A 21,132-nucleotide genomic window follows, 5' to 3' on the forward strand; every position below is an offset into this window, starting at 1 on the left:
ACTCTGTTTTTTCAAACTAGTAACTTTGAAGAGGGTGCATCACAGAACTTAATAAGAGACTGCAGAGACAGGGGCTTTGAATGTGGGTCCTTGTGCGGCACTGGGTTTTCACAAGACGAGTACCTGAGTCCGTAATCGAGTGTTGCGTTACTTGCGGATCATAGAGCCGCCTGGTGTTGCTAAACCACTACTTTCCCAGCATCAAATGGCATCTTGAGCAGTGCAAGCTCCGGATATAATTGCGCGTCAGTGTTGCCCCTGATCTTTAGAGATTTAGAAAGGGAAATAGATGCAGGGCACGTTTCATAGCTGACTTGAGCCCGTCAGGTTAGCCCTGTCAATACATCAAAGCATTGCATTTTTTAAAATTCCCCCAGCTTGATGACAGCGAGGACGAACATTTATGGATTTTCCAGTATGATGTGGCTCAGCAATTCCTCACTGGAGCTGTTGTGTCCCCAGAAAGCACCTTGAATATGTAAAAATCTCTGCTTTTCTGTCAATTGGATTAATCATTCATTCTGGTAGGAGGCCCCAGGTACTTTTTTCATTTTTGTTTTTGTTTTTTAAATCTTTCATTTTGGAGTTAGTTGCCAGGAGTGGGCGTTCATACTATGAAGGAAAACAAAATAGGAAGCTTTCCTAATAGACTGTCAGCATCCTGTCCTTTGCCTGGGTGAGGCGGTAGTGAATGCTGGCTAGCCCTCTGCAAGGAGAGGTCTTGGTAGATCCAGGAATCAGGACGCAGGACTCAGTACTGTACTATCATTCTGGAGGGGGATTTGTATGGTGGTATCTTTTAGCACCTGTTTAAGTGCCCTCCCCATTTATCTCCCTGGAGAATTCTCCCCAAACAATAAAAATTACATGTGACCATATCCCACTTTAAAAAGCCTGGACATAATTTGATGATAATTCTATTGAAGGGTCAAACCCAACAAAATATCATTTGTAATGTACATGATAAAACCTTTCATAAAAACTACCCCTGTCTCATTTTCTCTCCATTTAAGAGTCTCAAGCTGGTACTCTCAAAAACAGACACAGTTGCTGGTAATACATTGAGTTCTTTCTAAGGTTCATTGATCAAGCGTCATTCAGGGGCTTCAGTAGCTGAGGACATCAGAGAGCCCAGAGATGGGATTGTGTAAATAGGAAAATCATTTCAGTTTGCTGAAGTGTCAACTTCCTACAGGGAAAAGCAGGTAAAAAAAAAAGAAAATGTTTTGAGTTTTTAGGGTGCATGTTTACTGAATTTGGCATTTGGTTGAGGTATCTGGGAATTGCAGACTTCAGATTCCGTGTCCCTGTGGTATCATTTCTTTCTGCCTAACTTTTTTATGGGTTTTGATTTTTTAATGTGTATCTCAGTGCTTGGCTTTTGTAGTCTTCTTACTGGGTGGCTTGCATTAATATTGGACTTGAATGCCTTGGTAATTTTGAGGAATGATTGGTTTTTCAGAGTTTCTTACTCAGTTGATCTGTCTTATGTTAATGTCTATAATGACCTGAGAGTAAAAATACTGTTTGCTGCTGGTTATTGTTGCTCTTTTCATTATGGCTGGTTCCTGGCATCATGGCTTTGCTTATTTATTGTAAAACATTAGGGTCCTGGATATCTTGCTAGTGTTCAAAACATTGCAGGACTCTTTGCAGGTAGAAGTGGAGTGGGGATGGAGTGGGATAGGAAAACAGCATGTATCAGTACTGTGAGGATTTGGATTTAAGCAATAATGTATCATCTGTGTACTCTCCTTGAGTGCTAGCTTGCTGCCACCCCAAAGAGATTTCACAGTTCAAAGTGGAAAGATAGTTTCTAAGAGCTCTGCTCAGTGGAAAGAATGCTCACCCCGAAGCTAGCCAGCCAGACTTGGGTGGTAAATGTGACGTTGTCACCCAGAGCTGATTGAGCTTGGCCAGGCTTCTTAAACCTCTGTGATCTACAGTTAGCTTCCTGTCAAACTGGGATACTACTACGAAAAGAGGATGCTGTGATAAGTAGAACACCTGACACCATGCCTGGCACATCATAGCCAATAAATGGCATCATCTCAGATTTCTCCAGACCTGAGCTTTAACTACTCAGCCTTTCAAACTGTTCCTCCTTGGTTCTCCATCTCAGCTCAGGCCAGAAGGCTGTAGAGCCTCTTCTCCTCTCTCCCTTGTATTCTTTCACTCTTTCACCTCCACACAACCAGTTTGTCACAAAGTCAGGTCCACCTTTCTGGCAAAATTTCTTTCAAACCTGTCTGATTTTCAGTCTTCTCTATGCTACATCCCCCGTCCAGCCACCATTTTCTCTTCCCATTGCAGTCCTCCTGCACCCACTCTATACCCCTCCCAGGCCCTTTGCCCATCAATAGCCTAGAAAAGAAAAAAACGCCACTTGCTATTTAGTCTTCAAAACTGTAGGAAACACATTTATACTTGGGATAAAATATAAAATCCTCACCATGCCTACAAAGTCCTGTGTGTTTTGGCCCCTGCCTCCCATATTCATCTCTTGCCATCCACTTTGTCCATTTTTCAGCAGAGTCATCTCTGGGTTAGTTCTTCATGCTGTTGGTCTCTATTTTAGGACCATCTCCTTGAGTAATTTCTTACTCTTGGATGCAGGTTCAAATATCCTCCTTATAAAGGCCTTTTCTGAGACAGCTGTCCTTACCATCATCTAACTTAGAACCCCTTTGTTTTCTCCCTCATAGCACGATCATCTTTCCCTTCTTAATATTTACCACGATTTAGAATTATATGTCATTTAATTGTTTATTGTTTCTGTCTTACCCTAAAGGGAATAATATCTTGTTTATTCCCCCAGTCTGTACCCAGTGCCTGTTATGTATAGTAGGTGTTCAATAAATAGTTATTTTTATAAATGGATAAGATAGTGTTAGCAGTTTTGTATTTGTATATTGATTGTCTTCTTTGTCACTTTTAAGTCTGCTTTTCATAACAGAAGAGCCCTTCTGGCACTCTTCTCTCTTCCTTCTTTGCTGGTTTTATGTATAATATTAAAACCTTTACAATATCAGATAAAATGAATGCATGTGGGCTCTGCGGAAAATTTATAGTAATAAATTGAGATACCTTTTAATTAGTGTTACCCTTGTGATTTTCTTTTGTAGATAATCCTTTTTCTAAGTACATCATTAAAGTAATTATGCTTTTTTTTCATCAGCACAGGATTACTGACAGAAAAAAAATCTTACTTGACTGTCACACTGTTTTACACATGTCATATGATAACCCATTAGTCAGCAGCTGACTGCTTAGTGCTAGACTTCAAAGGAAGGTAGGGAAAACTAGTATGAAAATGAGAGTTGTAGTTCTAAGGATGTTTAGTATTGTCCAGCTGTCGGTGTGACTTGCATAAATAACTAGATATAATTTGACCATTTCCTTACCTTAGAGGAGTAGTTGTTTAAAAATGGGGGCCACCCAGAGATCTGGAAGTTCTTTTGCCCTGTCTCACTGAAGCATTCTCTGTTTCAGCCAGCAAAGTCTCATGACTTTCCAAGGCCAAGAAAGGCTAAAAACTTTGAGTATTTTTGTCATGTGATTGCTCTTTACAAAATATTAGTTTGATGCACTGTAACTCTGAAGTACTTACATCCATATTATTGTTTGTAGTCTCTACTTCTGCCATAATCACCCACATTTGCTTTTGACTTATTTTTTAGGTCTTAAGTTCCTTTAAGCATTTTCTCTCATATGCTTAGAGTATAATTCCAGTTTGTGTCTAGTTTTGTATCTTGTAGGTCACTAAGTATACAGGGAACTTGGGAGTTGATTCTAGTCCTTTCAGGATCTATTTCTTTGCACTCAACCTCTGGGTTTCCCCAAATGTTATACATCTGAGTGGTGCGGATGTTAAATTTTTGCCAGCCAGAAGCAGGGTTGGGAGAGTGGTTGGATTAAAGCAGTATTTTTAAGCTCCTATGATTTGCCAAGCTCTGGACTATGCTCTCCCAAAAGAGGAGTGAGTACTTCACTGGTCAAAATCATGAAAAGCAACCTCCAGCTTTTCATACATTTATTTCACCCAAGAAAATTGTTCCTGTTGTTCCCTCATCTCCCCACCCTTTATTTTCTGGTTTGGAAGGCTGAACAAGATAGAGATGCCCTATCTAGCTAGACCCTTTACCTTACCTTCGAGCTTTTTAGACCTGCATTTACTTGTATGACATGGGGAGCGGGGCCAGAGAGGTGCACCCCATGCTTTACCCTTATAGTAGGCTCTGTGCCCCCAGGACATTTGCATGTCCAGTAGCCACCACTGCGGAAAAGAATGTTATGGTTGGGAGCCCTTGTTATTTTTTTCCCTCACGTATACATGCTTACTAATTACTTTGGGTGACCTTGAACAAGTGCCTGGAGCCTGTTAGCACCAATAATATTTATTACCTATTTATTTCACAGCCTTGTTATAAGATTTAGAAGACTTACTGTTGGCAATTTTTTTTTGTCACATTCAGATTTATCACAAACCCAATTACAAATAACTCCAGTGCTGTGCAAGTTTTATGCCTCAAAAAAATTATTTTCTTACTATCATATTGTTTAACTTCTTGTTTTGATAAGAAATCAGATATAAATACAGGTTGTAACAAGAGGAGAGTTATGATAACTTTCCACTAGATTTAATTCATGTGGGTGATGTATTTTGTCACTCTTGTTAATTGTCATTGGCTTCTGATTGCTAACTCATGTTTACCTTTAATTATAGTAATTTTATTATTGGAAAACAACTTAAAATTAAAAGTTTTCCAGATATAAGTACATAATTGAAAAAGTTAGGGTTCTTTTAATGGCTAATTATTGGACAGAAAAGATCTTACCCTTATTTTTGCTTAAAATATTTGAATACATTTTAACCTCTGAAACCCTATTGTAGAATACTATCAAAAGATAGTTTGGGAATATTTTGCAATGTTTAAGGTAAAATTAGGTCATTTCTAAAGCAAGTACTGATAGCTAATGCCATTAGATGTCAGGAAACCTAAAGCAGCTTATTTGTGCTATATTTTTCTTATTTTCTTTTTACACTAATGCCATCCGTCCCTTATATTTCTTTTTTAAATAGCTTTTTTGAGATATAGTTCACATGAAAAAACTGCCCATGTTTAAGTATATAATATGATAGGCTTTGGCCTATGTATATAAATATGAAATCATAACCACAGTCAAGATCATGAACATATCCATCATCCTCCCAAAATTTCCCCATTCCCTTTGATTCCCTTCACTTGCCTCCATCCCCTCCCCACAAACCACATCTTTGTTTTCTGTCTCCATAGAGTAGTTTGCATTTTGCAAAATTTTAAATTAAGGGAACCATGTAGTATGTACTCTTTTGTGGTCTGGCTTCTTTCACTCAGAATAATGACTTGGAGTTTCAGTCATGTCGGTGTGTGTAGCAGTAGTTCATTCCTTCTCATTGCTGAATAAGAGTCCATTGAATGGATATACAATTTATTTACATATGTGCCTGTTGATAGACATTTGGGCTGTTTCTCACTTTTGGCTATTACAAATAAAACTGCTATGAACATTGGCACAGTCTCTGTTATGGACATAGTTTCATTTATCTTGGACAAATGCCCAGGAGAGGAATGGCTGGATCATGGTAGGCATATGTTTAGCTTTTTCAGAAACTGCCAAATTGCTTTCCAAAGTGAGTATACTGTTTTTTGTTCCTACCAGCAGTGTGTAAACATTCTAATTCCTCCACATCCTCATCAACACTTAGTATGGTCAGTCTTTTTAATTTGAGTGATTAGTGATATTTCACTGTGACTTTGATTTACATTTCCCGAATGAACAATGATGTTACAATTTTTTTATGTACTTTTTTGCTATCTTTATTTCTTATTTGGTAAAGTGTCTGTCCAAGTCTTTTGCCCATGTCTTTAGGGGATTGATTATTTTCTTAATGTTGAATTTTTTGAGAATTTTTCTATATTTTAGGTAAGTCCTTCATCAACTACATGCTTTGCAAAGATTTTCTTCCAGTTTGTGGCTTATCCCTTCATTCCTTTCACAGTGACTTTTGAAGAGAAGTTTTTAATTTTTTTAAAGTCTAATTTATGACTTTGTTCTCTTACACATTTTGCTTTTGGTATACTGTTTAAGCAATCTTCATGTAACCCAGGGTCCCAAAGATTTTTCTCCTGTGCTTAATTCTAGAAGTTTTATAGTTCTGGTTTTACATTTAAGCCTATGATCCATTTTAAGTGAGTTTTAAAAATATATAATTTATTTTTAGAGCAATTTAGAATCACAGCAAAATTGAGCAGAAGATACAGAGATTTTCCATATGCCCCCAGACCCCACACATGCATAGTGTCTACCATTATCAGCATTCCCCACCAGAGGTGGTGCATTTGTTGCAATTGATTAACCTGTATTGACACATCATGATTACCCAGAGTCTATGGTTTACATTACGGTTCACTCTTGGTGTTATAAGTTCTATGTGTTTGGATAACTATATAATGACTTATATCCACCACTATAATGTTATACAGAGTAGTTGTACCACCCAAAAAACCCCCTGTGCTCTGCCTGTTCATCCCTTCCTCTCTTCTGACCCCTGACAACCCTAATCTTTTTACTATCTCTGTACTTTTATATGGTTGGAATCATACAGTGTGTAGCTTTTTGAGATTGTCTTTTTCACTTAGTAATATGCATTTATGTTTACTCCATGTTTTCACTGCTTGATAGCTTGTTTTTAACCCTAAATAATATTCCATTGTTTGTATGGACCACAATTCATTTACTCATTCACCTGTAGAAAGGCATCTTGTTTGCTTCTGAGTTTTGGCTGCCAGTTACGAATAAAGCTGCAGTAAACATCCATGTGCAGGTTTTTGTGTGGAGGTAAGTTTTCATCTCCCTTGAGTAAATGCCAAGGAGTACAATTGCTGCATTGCTTTATAAGGGTACATTTAGTTTGTAAGAAACTGCCGAACTGTCTTCCAAAGTCACTGTACCATTTTGTGTTCTCACCAGCATTGAATGATAGTTCTGTTGCTATACATGCTCGTCAGTATTTGATGTTGCTAATGTTTTGGATTTTGACCATTTTAATAAGTTGTAGTGGTATCTCATTGTTCTTTTAATTTGCATTTCTATGATGATACATGATATGGGGCATCATTTCATATGCTTATTTGCCATCTCTTTATCTTCGGCAAGGTATTTGGCCCGTTGAATTAATTTTTTTATATTGGATGAGTTACGGATTATAGTTCGTTTTCTGCTTATGGAAATATAATTGTTCGGCACAATTTGTTAAAAAGACTGTTCTTTCTCCACTGAATTGCCTTTGCCTCTTTGTAGAAAATCAGTTGTCTGTTGCACCTCTTTTTATTGTATCAGCTGACTCTCAAAGCTGGATAACACAAACTAAAGGCAGAGCAACTCAATCCAATATTTGGTAATGAATAAATTTTTGTAATGTTGAGTAAAACTTCTAATTTCCTTACTGTACCTTTATGGAAACCTTTCTACTCAACCATTCCTTCTTATTCTTTCTCTTTTTATTATTTGCTATATATGATAATAAAGTCCAGTGGTGAGTGGACATACACAACATACCTCTTTACAATTTTAGTTATCTCTCCTTTTACTGACACCTATTTTACTGTTTTCTCTCTTTGAAAATCTCCAAACCTAAATCATACCCTTCTTTTTAATTTTGCTAGTCTTAATGATTTGTCTCTGTTGTACTGAGTAATGACATATGTTATGTATTGGAAAGAGCGCTCACTTCAGTTAAAAGCCTGGCTGGACCTGGGTAGTCTTGGAGAAGTTATGAAGCTCACCCAGCCTCAAGTTTACTGATCTTTAAGTGGGGCTACTGATTTATCACTAAGGGCTGTTTTGGAAAAAAAAGAGATGTCTGTACGTGTCCATATGTGGAAATGCATGTATATGAAATGTCTCAGGGAAGGGTAAGTGCCTTTCCCCTGTATCCAGCTCTAGTCAGCTCTGTGTAGTCCTTGTGTCTGAACTGGGAATCTTAAAGGCCTCAGCGCTCTTTGGAGAGGACAAGTGCTAACTAACCTCTCCACAGTCTGTCCAGGCTGATGGCCTGAGGAGCACCTGATTTGGCAAGAGCACTGGTAGCATAGATCATCCAAGCTTTTGTGAGGAGCTTTGCTTCTTCATGTGGAGAAGCCTCCTCAGCCCGTGCAGGCTGGCTTCTGCTATCCCAGGGCCCTTCCTCTGGGTAATACTGTCTCTGCTGAATTTCAACCTCACCTTCCCTTGGCTCCTTACCCTCAGCCTGGAGAGAATATGTTTGAGTCTGTTCTTCTAGCTGTCACTTCCTCACCTAACTTCCTAAAGGAGTTGTCTATGCTTAGTACTTCCACATCAACTGCCAGCTCAGTCCCCAGCCAGGTACCATTTCTTAGAAACATTTCCTCCCACAGACACCAATATCTTAATTGCCAAAGTCAGTGGAAACTTTTCACCCCTAATATAACCTAAGCTTTTTGTGTTTGTACTGTTTGCAATTTCCCTCTGTCTTGAAACTTCTTCTTGGCTTCCTTGTCACCACTGTTTCTTTGTTCATTCATTCATTCATTCAGAAATAAACTGCATGCCTTTCCATGCATGGAACTGTAGCAGAGAACAAAGGAGACAACCTGCTGTCTTGTAAAGCACACTCTGCTGGAGGAAGTTAGATAATAAGTGAATGAGTAATTTGACATTCTTTATATGATGATAAATGCTTTGGAGAGAAAAAAAAAATACACAAAGGTAGAGGTACCAAAATGCAAGGGGTTGGAATGGAGTTGTTACTTGATATTGAAATGGGTAGGAAGTCCTTACTCAAGAAAGCATATTCGAGTAGAGATCTTAATGAGGTGAAAGAGCCAACTTTGCATCTGTCTCGAGAAAAAACACGCCAGATAGAGGAGACAGTACATGCAGAGGCCCTGGAGCAGGTGTGTACAGGTGTGCCCATGTCATAACAGCCAGACCAGTGAGGCTGGAGGTTGGGGACAGAGGGACAGAGCAGGAGATGAGGTAAAGGAGAGAGTGGGCCCCTGTATTAGGGCCCTACTAACTGTGACAAGGATATTGGTTTTCACTCTTGAGTGAGGAGACAGTTAAAGGTCTTGAACAGAGGAAGAATGAATTGGAGAGTAGCATGGAGTAGCAGGCCAGAGCATGAACTTCCTGGGTAAGAATCCCAGCCCCACACTTGCTGGCTCTGTGATTATGGAGTAGTTCTGTGACTTCTCTGCACTCTCTATCAGTAAAATAGGAATAGGAGTGACACCTGTCTTATAGTGTTGTAAGAATTAAATGGGTTAATACTTGTAAAAAATAGAGCATGGCAGATAGTATTATACAAATACTTGTTAAATTAAATTAGTAAAATTGAAAAGACTTACTTTGCTGCCATATGGAAAGGCCTTGTCAAGGGGAATTAAGACTAGAAGCAGGAAGCCAAAACATGGAAACAATCTAAATGTCCATCAGTGGATGAGTGGATAAAGAAAGTGGTGTGAGCATCTTTTCAGATCACAGTGGCATGAAACAATAGAAGTCAATTACACAAAGAAAACAGAACACCCCACAAACACATGGAGGCTATACAACATGCTTCTGACTAATCAATGGATCAATGAACAAATCAAGCAATACATGGAGACAGATAAAAACAAAAATACAACAGTTCAAAATGTGTGGGACACCACAAAAGCAGTTCTAAGAGGGAAGTACATAGCAATACAGGCCTACCTCAAGAAAAAAAATACTATCCCACATAAACAGCCTGAACTCAGAACTAAAGAAACAAGAAAAAGAACAAATTAAATCCAAAGTTAGTGAAAGGAGGGACATAATAAAAATCAGAGCAGAAATAAACAAAATAGAGCAAAATAAAACAACAGAAAAAAATCTATGAAACCAAGAACTGGTTATTTGAGAAGATAAACAAAATAGACAAACCCCTTGTCAGACTTAACAAGAAAAAGAGAGCAAGGACACAAACAAAATCAGAAATGAAAAAGAAGGAGTTACAACTGACACCACAGAAATACAAATAATAATTTACCAGTAATGAAATTGAATTGTCAATCAAAAAACTCCCAACGAACAAAAGTCCAATGGCTTCACAGCTGAATTTGACTAAACATTTAAAGAAGATCTAATACCCATCCTTCTTAAAGTATTCCAAAAAAGCAGAAGAGGAGGGAATACTTCCAAACTCATTGTATAAGGCCAGCATCACTCTAATGCCAAAACCAGACAAAGACACTGCAAGAAAAGAAAATTATAGACTAATATCCCTAATGAGCATAGATGGAAAAATCCTCAACAAAATATCAGCAAACCAAATTCAAAAATACATCAGAAGGATCATCCATCATGACCAAGTGAGATTTATTCCAGGATGCAAGGATAATACATTATTTGCAAATCAATCAGTGTGATTCACCACATTAACAAAGGGAATGATAAAAACCATATGATCATCTCAATAGATGCTAAAAAAGCATTTGACAAAATTCAACATCCTTTCATGATAAAAACTCTCAACAAAATGGGTATAGAGGGAATGTGTCTCAACATAATAAAGCTCATATACAACAAACCCACAGCTAACATACTTAACAGTGAAAAGCTGAAAGCTTCTCCTCTAAGATCAGGAACAAGACAAGGATGCCCATTCTCACCACTTTTATTCAACACAGACCTGGAAACCTCGCAGCAGCAGTCAGACAAGATAAAGAGAGAAGAAGCATCCAAATTGGTAAGGAAGAAGTAAAACTTGCTATCTGCAGATGACATGATATTATATAGAGAAAACCCTAAAGGTTCTACCAAAAAACTATTAGAATTAATAACTGGATTCAGCATAGTTGCAGAATATAAAGTTAATACACATAAATCTGTTGCATTCCTATATACCAACAACAAACTAGCAGAAAGAGAAATCATGAAAACAATTCCATTTACAATTGCTTCAAAAAGAATAAAATGGCTAGGAAAAAACCTAGTCAAGAGATGAAAGACCTATACTCTGAAAACTGTAAGATACTCTTAAGAGAAATTAAAGAAGACACCAGTAAATGGAAGTCTGTCCCATGCTCATGGATAAGAAGAATTAATATTGTCAAAATGGCCATCCTGCCCAAAGCAATTTACAGATTCAATGCAATCCCTATCAAAATACCATGGGCATTTTTCAACAAACTAGAGCAAATAATCCCAAAATTCATATGGAACCACAAAAGACCCTGCATAGCCAAAGCAAACCTGTGAAAGAAAAACAGAACTGGGGATATTACACTCCCCAACTTCAGGATATACTACAAAGCTGCAGTAATCAAAACAGTATGATACTGGCACAAGAACAGACCCATAGATCAATGGAACAGAATAGAGAGCCCAGATACAAACACATACATACACAGTCAATTAATATATGATAAATAAGTCACAAATATGCAATGGGGAAAGACAGTCTCTTCAATAACTGGTGTTAGGATGCCTGGACAGCTATATGAAAGAGAATGAAACTGGATTACTGTCTAACTCCATACACAAAAGTAAACTCAAAATGGACTAAAGATCTAAATTCAAGACATGAAACCATAAAACTCTTAGAAGAAAACACAGGCAGAAATCTCGAACATAAGCATGAGCAGTTTTTATCTGGACACATCTCTCTGGGCAAGAGAAACAAAATCAAAAATGAACAAGTGGAACTACATCAAACTAAAAAGCTTCTGTACAGCAAAGGAAATCATCCACAGGACAAAAAAAGGCAACCTACAGTATGGGAAAATATATTCATAAACAATTTATCTGGAAAGGGGTTAACATCCAAAATATATAAAGAACTCATACACCTCAACACCAAAAAAAAATAACCTGATTAAAACATCGGCGGAGGACCTAAATGACATTTTTCTAAAGAAGAAATACAGATGGCCAACAGGCACTTGAAAAGATGCTCCACATGGCTAATCATCAGGAAAATGCAAATCAGAACCACAATGAGATATCACTTCACACCAGTTAGCATGGCCATCATCCAAAAGACAAGAATGGCAAGGATGTGGAGTAGTGGAAACCCTACTACACCATTTTTGGGAATGTAAATTGGTGCAGCCACTATGGAAAGCAGTATGGAAGTTCCTCAAAAAACTAAAAATCGAAATGCTATATGACCCAGTAACTGCACTTCTAGGAATTTACCCAAAGAAAACAAAATCCCTGATTCAAAAAGATACATGCGCCCCTATGTTTATGTATTGCTGCATTATTTACAACAGCAACCAAATATGGAAGCAACCAAACTGTCCATCAATAGATGAATGGATAGAGAAGATGTGGTACATATAAACAATAGAATGTTTTTCAGCCAGAAAATAATGAAGAAAATCCTGCCATTTGCAGCACCATAGATGGACCTTGAGGGTATTATGCTAAGTGAAGTAAGTCAAATGGAGAAATGCAGATACTGTATGATCTCACATGTGTAATCTAAAAAAAAAAAGCTACAACACACTAAATTCAAACTCATTGATACAGTGAATAGAAGTAGGGAATGGGATGGTTAAAATGGGGGAAGGGGGTCAAAAGATACACACTTCCAGTTCCAAGAAAAATAAATCCTGGGAATGTAAAGTAATGGTGACTTAATAAAAAGAAAAAACTAAATAGAAACAGGAAAACCACTTAGGAGATTATTTTAATAGTTCATGCAAGGGCTGGCTTAGATAAGGTGCTAGTGATGGAGGCTGGCGAAGTGTCCCATCACGTGTGTATTTTGGAAATGGAGACTTCTTATTGGCTGGAAGATTAGATCTCCGTTTCCTCCCACCTCTCATCCTTCTGAGTCTTCCTTCTTGCCTCCTTCTCACCCTTTTGACCAGGGTTCTAAAGCAGGGTGGCAGTGTTTGGTAATATGTGAGGCCTGGCCCGGTGGCTGTTCTGCCTCCTTGCGTGGCTGCCCACCGGCTCTCCCTGCCCATCTGTCCTCACGTGCAGGCTCTAGCAGAACTCAGAGCTGTTTGTGTGATGATGCTGAAACATGTACACATGCTATTTGATCACAGTGAAGAAGTGGTTCATCCTCTGTCTTTCTACCAAAAGTTCTCCACAGTTCTAAACCCAGACTGGCTTAGCCCCTCTCTCTTCCTGAAGAAGGCGTTCACTCCTTTAGAAGTCTGTACTGCGGCCTTTCTATACCATATGCATGCTTATCTCTCTTCCTCCTTTGCATTATAATCTACTTCAAACAGTGAGCTTCTGAGAGACTCTTAAGCTCATTTGTTCACAGGTTCAAGGTGACTAAGAGGACTTTAAGCTTGAGTCCCCGTGCAGCTCAAGGGGTGTTAAGTCGCATCTCTGAGACTTTATAACTAGTTACGCCCTTACTGCTGGATATGCCATGGGAATCTTCATCTAAAGGGGAGCCGCTTTGTCTGCATTAAAAATCTCTTGAGGCACATGGTTCCTTCCTGATATCCTTGGAGCCTGGGGAAGCCCCTTAGTAGTCCTTGCTGTCCAGGTTCACTCCTCAGCTTTTAAATTGCAGGAGTCTCAGTAGGTTCAGCCTTGCCTGTGCTCAGCCTTTCTGCTTGTATAGACAGAACTCATATAGACATGTGTGATGACAATTTCCTGGCCTCCTGAACTATATATAACATTGGGCCAAGTTTCCACCTTTGGTGGTGATCCTGTTGTATATTCAATGTGGAAAATTTTCTGTGCTCTGTTCTGGCTGATTATTGCTGCCGGTTGATGATGGGTCTAGGTTAGCCTTTTCGACCCTCAGTCCCATTCATCCTTTGCCCTTCAGGGTTCCTCCCAATCTTCATTCCATAAGCAAATGGAAAAAAAGAAAAGAAAAGAACATTTTTTTTGCCAGTCTCAACTATATTCATTAGCTCTTCATTTCTATCATAACTGTGTTTTACATTGGCACTTTAAACATGTACCATACTCTTACATTGTTAGATATGATGGGGTGAATAATGTTTGTAAAGTACTTCAAAACATTGTAAATACAGCAGACACATTCATCCACAGACGAACAGGAAGGCGCCCACCCAGGCAGGGTTTCAGAGTTCGTTCCCATACGTGCAGCTGTGGATTGAAAGCTCAGGAGTGGGGGAATCAGGGTTTGCTTCATGTCGCCTTTCCTGCTAGACTGTGGGTCTCCTTGAAAGCGGGATGCTTATTTAATTATCTGCCAACTGTATGCTCTTTGATGGCAGGAACTTGTCTAATGTTTTTGATCCCTGGAGCTTGGCACTGTTAGCTGTTAAATGAATTCACTGTGCTGGGCAGCATTTATCCTCTCGAGGAGAACCACACTAAACCACCTCTAAGCATTTAGCAGCTGTGCAGACTAAACAAAGAATTTGGAATATAGCTGATTAAAACATTCATATTACACGGCAAGTGAGTGACACTGGAATTTAGGTTGGTAGGAATGGACATTTTACTTGGCTTCTGAAAGGACTTCAACAAATAGTAAGTGCCTGCACTGTTCAGGAGTAAGATTGTGTGGGAGATACAAGGAGGGGTGCTGTGCCTTAGTTGTGGGAATCTTATTTTCAGTAATGAGGTTGCAATAAGTACATAAATAATTACATATGGCAGAGGATGTTATAATACATAATATTATAAATATGTATAGCAGATTATGAGTAGAGAGTGCTTAAATGACTTAAAGGAGAAAGAAAAGTATTACCTACAACAGTATAATGATAGTAAACATTGAAAACATATAGCTAGTTGATAGCAGGGTACTGGTTAAGTAAATTATGGTACAGGTACCAGATAAACTTATTCAACCACTTAAAAGTATTTATGAAGAATTTACAGTAATTTGGGTAAATGGTTTTTTGTTAGGTGAAGTGACAGACTATGAACTTATATAGACGATGTGTGATGACAATTTTTTTTTTAAAAACAGGCATACCAAAAGAAATAAAAAGCACCAGGGAGAAAGCAAAATATATTACATATGACTTCAAGTATATTATGTGTGTGTATACATGTACATATAAGTGTCATGTATGTGTAATTCCCTGAATTTTTACACATTGAACATGTCCTTGAAGCAAGTACCCAGATAAGAAATAGAACATTATCAGCATTCCCACAGGCCCCCTGATACTTCTGACTTCTAATGGCATTCCATAGTTCTGTTTTGTTCCCTATATAAATGGAATCATACAGTATGTACTCTTTTGTATCTCACATTCAACATTGTGTGATTCATCCATATTGTGTACAGTTGTAGATTGTTCATTCTTGCCATGTGTCACGGATGACTTTTAATCTCACCCTTTCATCTTTCTATGTTTTCCAGAACTTTCTATAGTGAGCATGTATTTTATAGTCAGAAAACGATAGCATTTGTTTTTCTAAAAAGGCAAAGGCAAGTTTATTTGTACATGCTTGGGTAGATTCAGTTGGCCAGTATGGCTAGACCACGGCACATGTGAAGGAAAACTGAGAAAATATGGTGGGGCTGTCCTGAAACAGATGTGGTGCCAGGAAGTGTGAACTCAGCAGTGAGAGAACCAGATTCTATTTGTTTTGCCATTTAGTAGACATAGGACTATAGACATGTTCTTTTATCCCTTTGATTCTCAGTTTGCTTGCCCATCGGTCAGCTGGGTGTGATATTACCTTCCTTATAAACGGGTCATGGGGATTCACTTACGATAGAGAGTCTGTGAGGCAGTCTGCCCGATGGCGAGGTCCTCCGTTTAAAAACTGGGGTTAAGATTGTTGCCTAGGGAGGGAATTCACGTCCAGTTGCCATTAATTTTCTCTATGAAGTGAGGGGTGAGGATTATTTGTAAGTCAAAGCACAGAGCTGTGAGGTTGGGGTTTGAGTGCTGGGAGAGAAGCACTGGGGCAGGCCGCCCCTGGGGGCTCAGGGAGGAGGGAGGGAGAGTTCAGCAGTGGTGCAGGCCCAGCTGAGGTAGGAGCATATACATCAGTGGAGCACATGAGTGTTTTCTCCAAAAGACTTGATTATTGTGTTTTATTTGGGCTAATATAAAGCTGATTTTTCTTGACCATACAAGTGGCGAAGGTAGAAACAAAGAAAACCAGAGGAGGAAAGCCCAGCTGGCACGTGAGAATTCTGTGGCTCGTCAACAAAGAGAATACTGTTTAAAGGAAGCCTCGCATATAAAATATGAGTGCTATAAAAGTCCAGGGTGATTTTGAACTTGAATTACCTTTTTCCAAAGGTATTTACACTAATAAGGAGGGCTGAGATTTTAGTCTAGCCCACAGAAGTCTAAAAAAGACAGGAAACTTTTCCTAATATTATGTTTTCTAGCTCTGACAGTCCTAAAACCACTAGCAGTTTTAACTATTTTATCTCTTTCAAGTAGAATGGGGCTTGATGGGCCAGCCTGGAACCCTGTTCATTGGAGGTAATGTTCCAGTGGGGACAATACTCAGTTGCAGTGAAAATTGCTGGGGCTGCACCCCAAGCTTGTCTGGAGACGGGTGAGCACTCATCCTGAACCCAATAGGAGGTTCGCTATTTGTAGTTAAATGCTGGTAGATTGGGTGGGACCTTTCTCATCATAGATCCATGCAGACAATGTCTGTTGAGTGCCTGTGGACTGGATATACAAAAACAAAAAGAACCAGCCTTATCCCCCAGATACTTCGTATCCAGACCAAGCATTTAAAGAAATAACTTTTAGAATGTGATAGCGGATAAAATGGAGATGTGGGTTCCTAGGGGGTTGGCAGTGCATGCTTCTGGAAAGATGTCCCTACATTTGCCTGAGGAAATCAGGGAAGGTTTGAGAGGAGTATTCACTCTTGAGCAAGGACTTGAGGATGAAAGGCATTTTCTGGGAGGATACCCCATCCCCAGAGCAGCAGGCACAAAGGCACAGTATGTATGGGAGAAGATGGTCTGTTGGAGAACTGCAAGTGGTGGTGATATCACTGAAGTTAGATGTGTAAAGTTGGGTGGGGAATGACAGAAGCTGAAGGTGGGAATAATTTTTCCCCAGAAGAAAGGGTATCACATTGTCCTAAAGTTTGGTTAGCTTTTTGTTGATAGCAAGATTGGTTATGAAAAACATGGTTTTTCTGTCTATCCTGAATTAAGGATTTCTGCTTACTCATATTTTACATTAGGAAATGTTAAGATTGCTTTGGAATTAAATGGGGCTTAGAATACTGCTCAGTGTCTCCCAGTACAGTATACTGAGATCACCTTATTCGAATTCACTCTGCAAACATTTGTGAAGTACATGTTATGTCAGAGGACTTATACTTGCTGTAGATAGTATTGGAAAGATAGGAAATGGCCCCTGCCTGTCAAGAAGCTTGCAGTCTAGTTAGCAAAGCAAAACTTGAACTTGCAAAAGCCCTATTATGGAAAGATAATAGCAAAAGGATGATTGACTTCTTACTTACAACTTGGGAAAGCAAAGAAACCTAAAGGAGACAGTGCACGATAAACAAGGACTGAAGAACCAAAAGAATTAGGACTGGTGGACGGTGGTGTGTAGGCGGGGCGAGTGCTTGGAGAACGGGAAAGAGGCCACCGCAGCTGGGGTGGAGGTGAGCCCAAGAGCTGGGAGGTGCAGAGCACCTTTGGGAGAAGTGCCATGTCTGGAATCCCTCAATCTGAAATGTATTGCTGGGAGTGGCGAGAAATGGGGCTGAAAATGTGTCTGGGGCTAGTTGGTTAGAGTCTTAGGTGCTGCTCTGAAGAATTTGTACTTGATTCCAAGGCAGTCAGTCTTCTATAAATCTTCCTGTCCAACCCCGGCAGCCACTGTCTGTAGTCTCCCTCCCCACCGGTGTGTTCAGAGCAGACCTAGTGATATACACCTAATCGTGACGCTGTGTGACAGGGACTCTCCTGGTTTTGCACCGATTACCGAGGCAGTGATTCTGGCCTAGAATCCTAAAAGGTTTCCCTAGTCAGCAGCTTAATCCCTCAGTGTTGGTTCGCATCACCTTTGATTTTTGTAGCATACTATTTAGTTTTTCGACCACTTTTGTGTCCATTATGTAATTTGATTCTTAACAGTTACTGGAAATAATCAGATCAGATGATCTACAGTTAGGGAAATTAGTTCAGAAAGCATCAGTTAATAGCCTAAATCATTCAGTAGTGAGAGTTCAAGGTGAGATGAGAAACCTTGACTTGATGACCCTGTTTGCTCCACAGTTCCTTCCACTAAGTCATTATGTCATGGCCTTCCTCGTGACTGACTGTGACTACCAATGAATGTGTGCCAACTGTTATTATGGCATCGGTGAGGTATTTGTATGGATTCACCCCTGTTGGGTGTGATTTAAGTATTTTGAAATGGCTGAAATTATGGGTTACATCTGTAACCATTATACAGAGAAAAATTAACTGGCTTGTACAGGAGTTTATCCATAACCATCTTATTATTTCCTTTCCCCCATATAAGGAACAGGCTGACTTCTCAGTAAGCCGCTTTCATTCAACTGGTCATTTTGATTTTATTTTTTCTGGACGTCATCCACTTAAATCATTGGAGTGTTTTTGTTTTGTTTTGTTTCGTTTTGACTTCATATTGTTTTCCATCTTTCAGATATTTAGCAAGCTAACAAAGTTAAGTGTGCACTAATTTGGTGAACCATTTTTAAGCAATATGACTTACCAAGTTACATGCACAACTTAAAATATTTGTAAGAAAAAAAGAAATTGAGAATCTTGCTTTACAAATATGCTTTTGATTTTGCCAAGAGCAACGGAGTTGAACTTGTAAAAGTCATAACTGAGAATAACTAGGCAACTGTAGTATGGGCACAGATACTAGTTGTTTTGATTAAGGATGACTGACATTGAATGTAACCTGTAGACTTGGTGTAGAGAAGTGGTGGTATGAACACGGGAGGACTTGAGAGATTACTGTACTATTGTCTCCTTCAGAAGAGAAGTTGCTGAAGAGTAAAAGTGGAAGGTTCCATTGCTGGTGGTAGGATTTGGGACTAGGACCTGTGACACTCTTTGGTACAGAATTCTCAGCAGCCCTCTGCTGCCAGTAGGCTCAGACCCAAACTCCTTGGCCCGGCCCTTCTGTCTCTGAGGGAAATGGAGGCAGCTACCTGAGTCTGATAATGAAGGAACAGAAGAGAAGACATGGAAGTAAGGACTTACTTATCAGTGCCCAAGGAATGCCATTTAATAGCATTACATTAGTGACACTAAGTGTCAGGCCTATCACAGAAATGAAGATGGAACTCTTCTAACATTTTATTTAAAAAAAAAACATACAATAGACTCTATTTGAATATGCAGAGGCTTCTGAGCTTCTGATGGAGTGAGCCAGTCTGGAACACTTTGTTCTATTCTAAGGTCAAATCAAGTTATTTTTAAGCTCCTGTGACTTAAAATGACTTAATGACTGGGACTAGGCCTAAATACAGTTATAGATCTGAAAATCAGACTGGCCAACCTCACCTGTAGTGGCACTCACAAAACCTCCATGCCCCCTCATTCCTGTCTATTATTTCTTATTTAATATTACATTAATTATATATACCTAATATAATTCTATTTCTGGTGTTATTGCATTAATAAAAATTAAGTATTGCTTATAACATTCCCACTTCACAATGGCTTAGATTTGAGACAGAAATCAGTGTGTGTGTGTGTGTGTCTGTGTGTGTTTGGTGGGGAGGGGATTCAGAAGCAACAGAATGAGGGCCTTAAAAACAGTTACATATGTAAAATCAACATCCAGGAAGCAGGCAGGACCACAGCAAGACCAGCACTCTTCGGTGTCAAAATACAATTGACCCCTGAAAACGTGGGAATTGCACTGCATGGGTCCACTTATATGTGGATTTTTCTCAATACTTACATTGCAAAATTTTTTTGAGATTTGTGATAATTTGAAAAAATCTTTACCTTTATTGTAAGAACATATATAATACATATAACATACAAAATATGTGTTATTTGACTGTTTAGGTTATTGGTAAGGCTCCCAATCAATAGTAGCCTATTAGTAGTTAAGTTTTGGGGTAGTCAAAAGTTATACATGGATTTTCATCTGCACAGGGTCATTGACCCTAGCCACATTTTATTCAAGGGTCAACTTTATAGTCAGAAAGGTGGTAATACTGCACATGATTATATGCCTTGTAGTTTCTGGATCATTTTCACATCTTTTAAATCATTTGATTATCACAGCAAACCTGTGGGAATGGTAGGCCACACATTACTCACATGCTCTGTGCAAAGTTAAGTCTTAGAAGGACTGAGCCTTGTCTGATATAACAGGTATCCTGACCATTCTTCCACACTTGATTTGGTTTTGCCCAACTCCTAGATGTTTTTTGGGAGATAATAGGTAGATAAAGCTGTCTGCCATAGAAGCTTGAAGCTGGTGGGAATTACCTACTCTCTCCCAACCTCACTACCAGCTTAAAACAAAAGCAGGTTTTGACTAAATTATAAACATACACAAATTTCTTAGATAAATCATTCAGTGTCAAGTACCTAAAAATGGTTGACAAAACCTAGTTTATAAGCTTGATGAAGGCTCTAATCTTTGTTTTTAAGTGTTCTGATAGTCCTTTCAAGGAACATTTACTCAGAGCAGACACAGCACAGGAAAGATTCTTGACCTTCTAGTTGTCATCAGGGGTTCAGGCTTCACCAGATTCTTATACTCTGTTATTCAACAGTGGGAGTGTCTCTAAAACATCTTAGCAAGCCCACAGACTTGAACCCTTTCATTTCACCAAAGTGATCCTGTCTAATATTCATCATGCTAATTAGCAAGCTGCTGATTGCTCCAAAGAAAATCCATCCAGAGGTATCCCCAAAGCATTTGTCTATTGTAACCACCCCTGAAGTATGGACTTCCTGAGTGACACCCACCAGATCCACCCTGGACCATGCAGTCCTGCTACCATCAGAGTTATTGCCTGAACAGTGTCACAGATTCTCACAAGCTACATGCTGAACTGGCTCAAAAAGTAAATTTGGTAGATGCAAGTGGTAGAATTCATATAGATGACTTTTTGGATAAGAATGTATTATCTGTGGAAGAAATGTGAGGCAATAGCATGCATATATATTTTTCTAAATTTTAATGTAAATTTAAC

General features: G+C 38.9%; 2 protein-coding genes across 4 annotated transcripts in view; one reads left to right on the forward strand and one right to left on the reverse strand.

Moving 5' to 3' along the window:
• Window positions 1-212, reverse strand: part of LOC130680557 (collagen alpha-1(I) chain-like) — a 45,972-nt gene extending 45,760 nt beyond the window's left edge. Inside the window, exon 1 of the mRNA XM_057491291.1 lies at window positions 192-212. Coding sequence (XP_057347274.1) covers window positions 192-212 — 21 coding nt within the window. The remainder of the gene's footprint in view (window positions 1-191) is intronic.
• RASSF8 (Ras association domain family member 8) overlaps window positions 1-21,132 on the forward strand; it is a 116,170-nt gene that overhangs the window by 657 nt on the left and 94,381 nt on the right. The window lies entirely within an intron of this gene.

Source organism: Manis pentadactyla, chromosome 14 (genome assembly GCF_030020395.1).
Source record: "Manis pentadactyla isolate mManPen7 chromosome 14, mManPen7.hap1, whole genome shotgun sequence".
NCBI classification, from domain to species: domain Eukaryota; kingdom Metazoa; phylum Chordata; class Mammalia; order Pholidota; family Manidae; genus Manis; species Manis pentadactyla.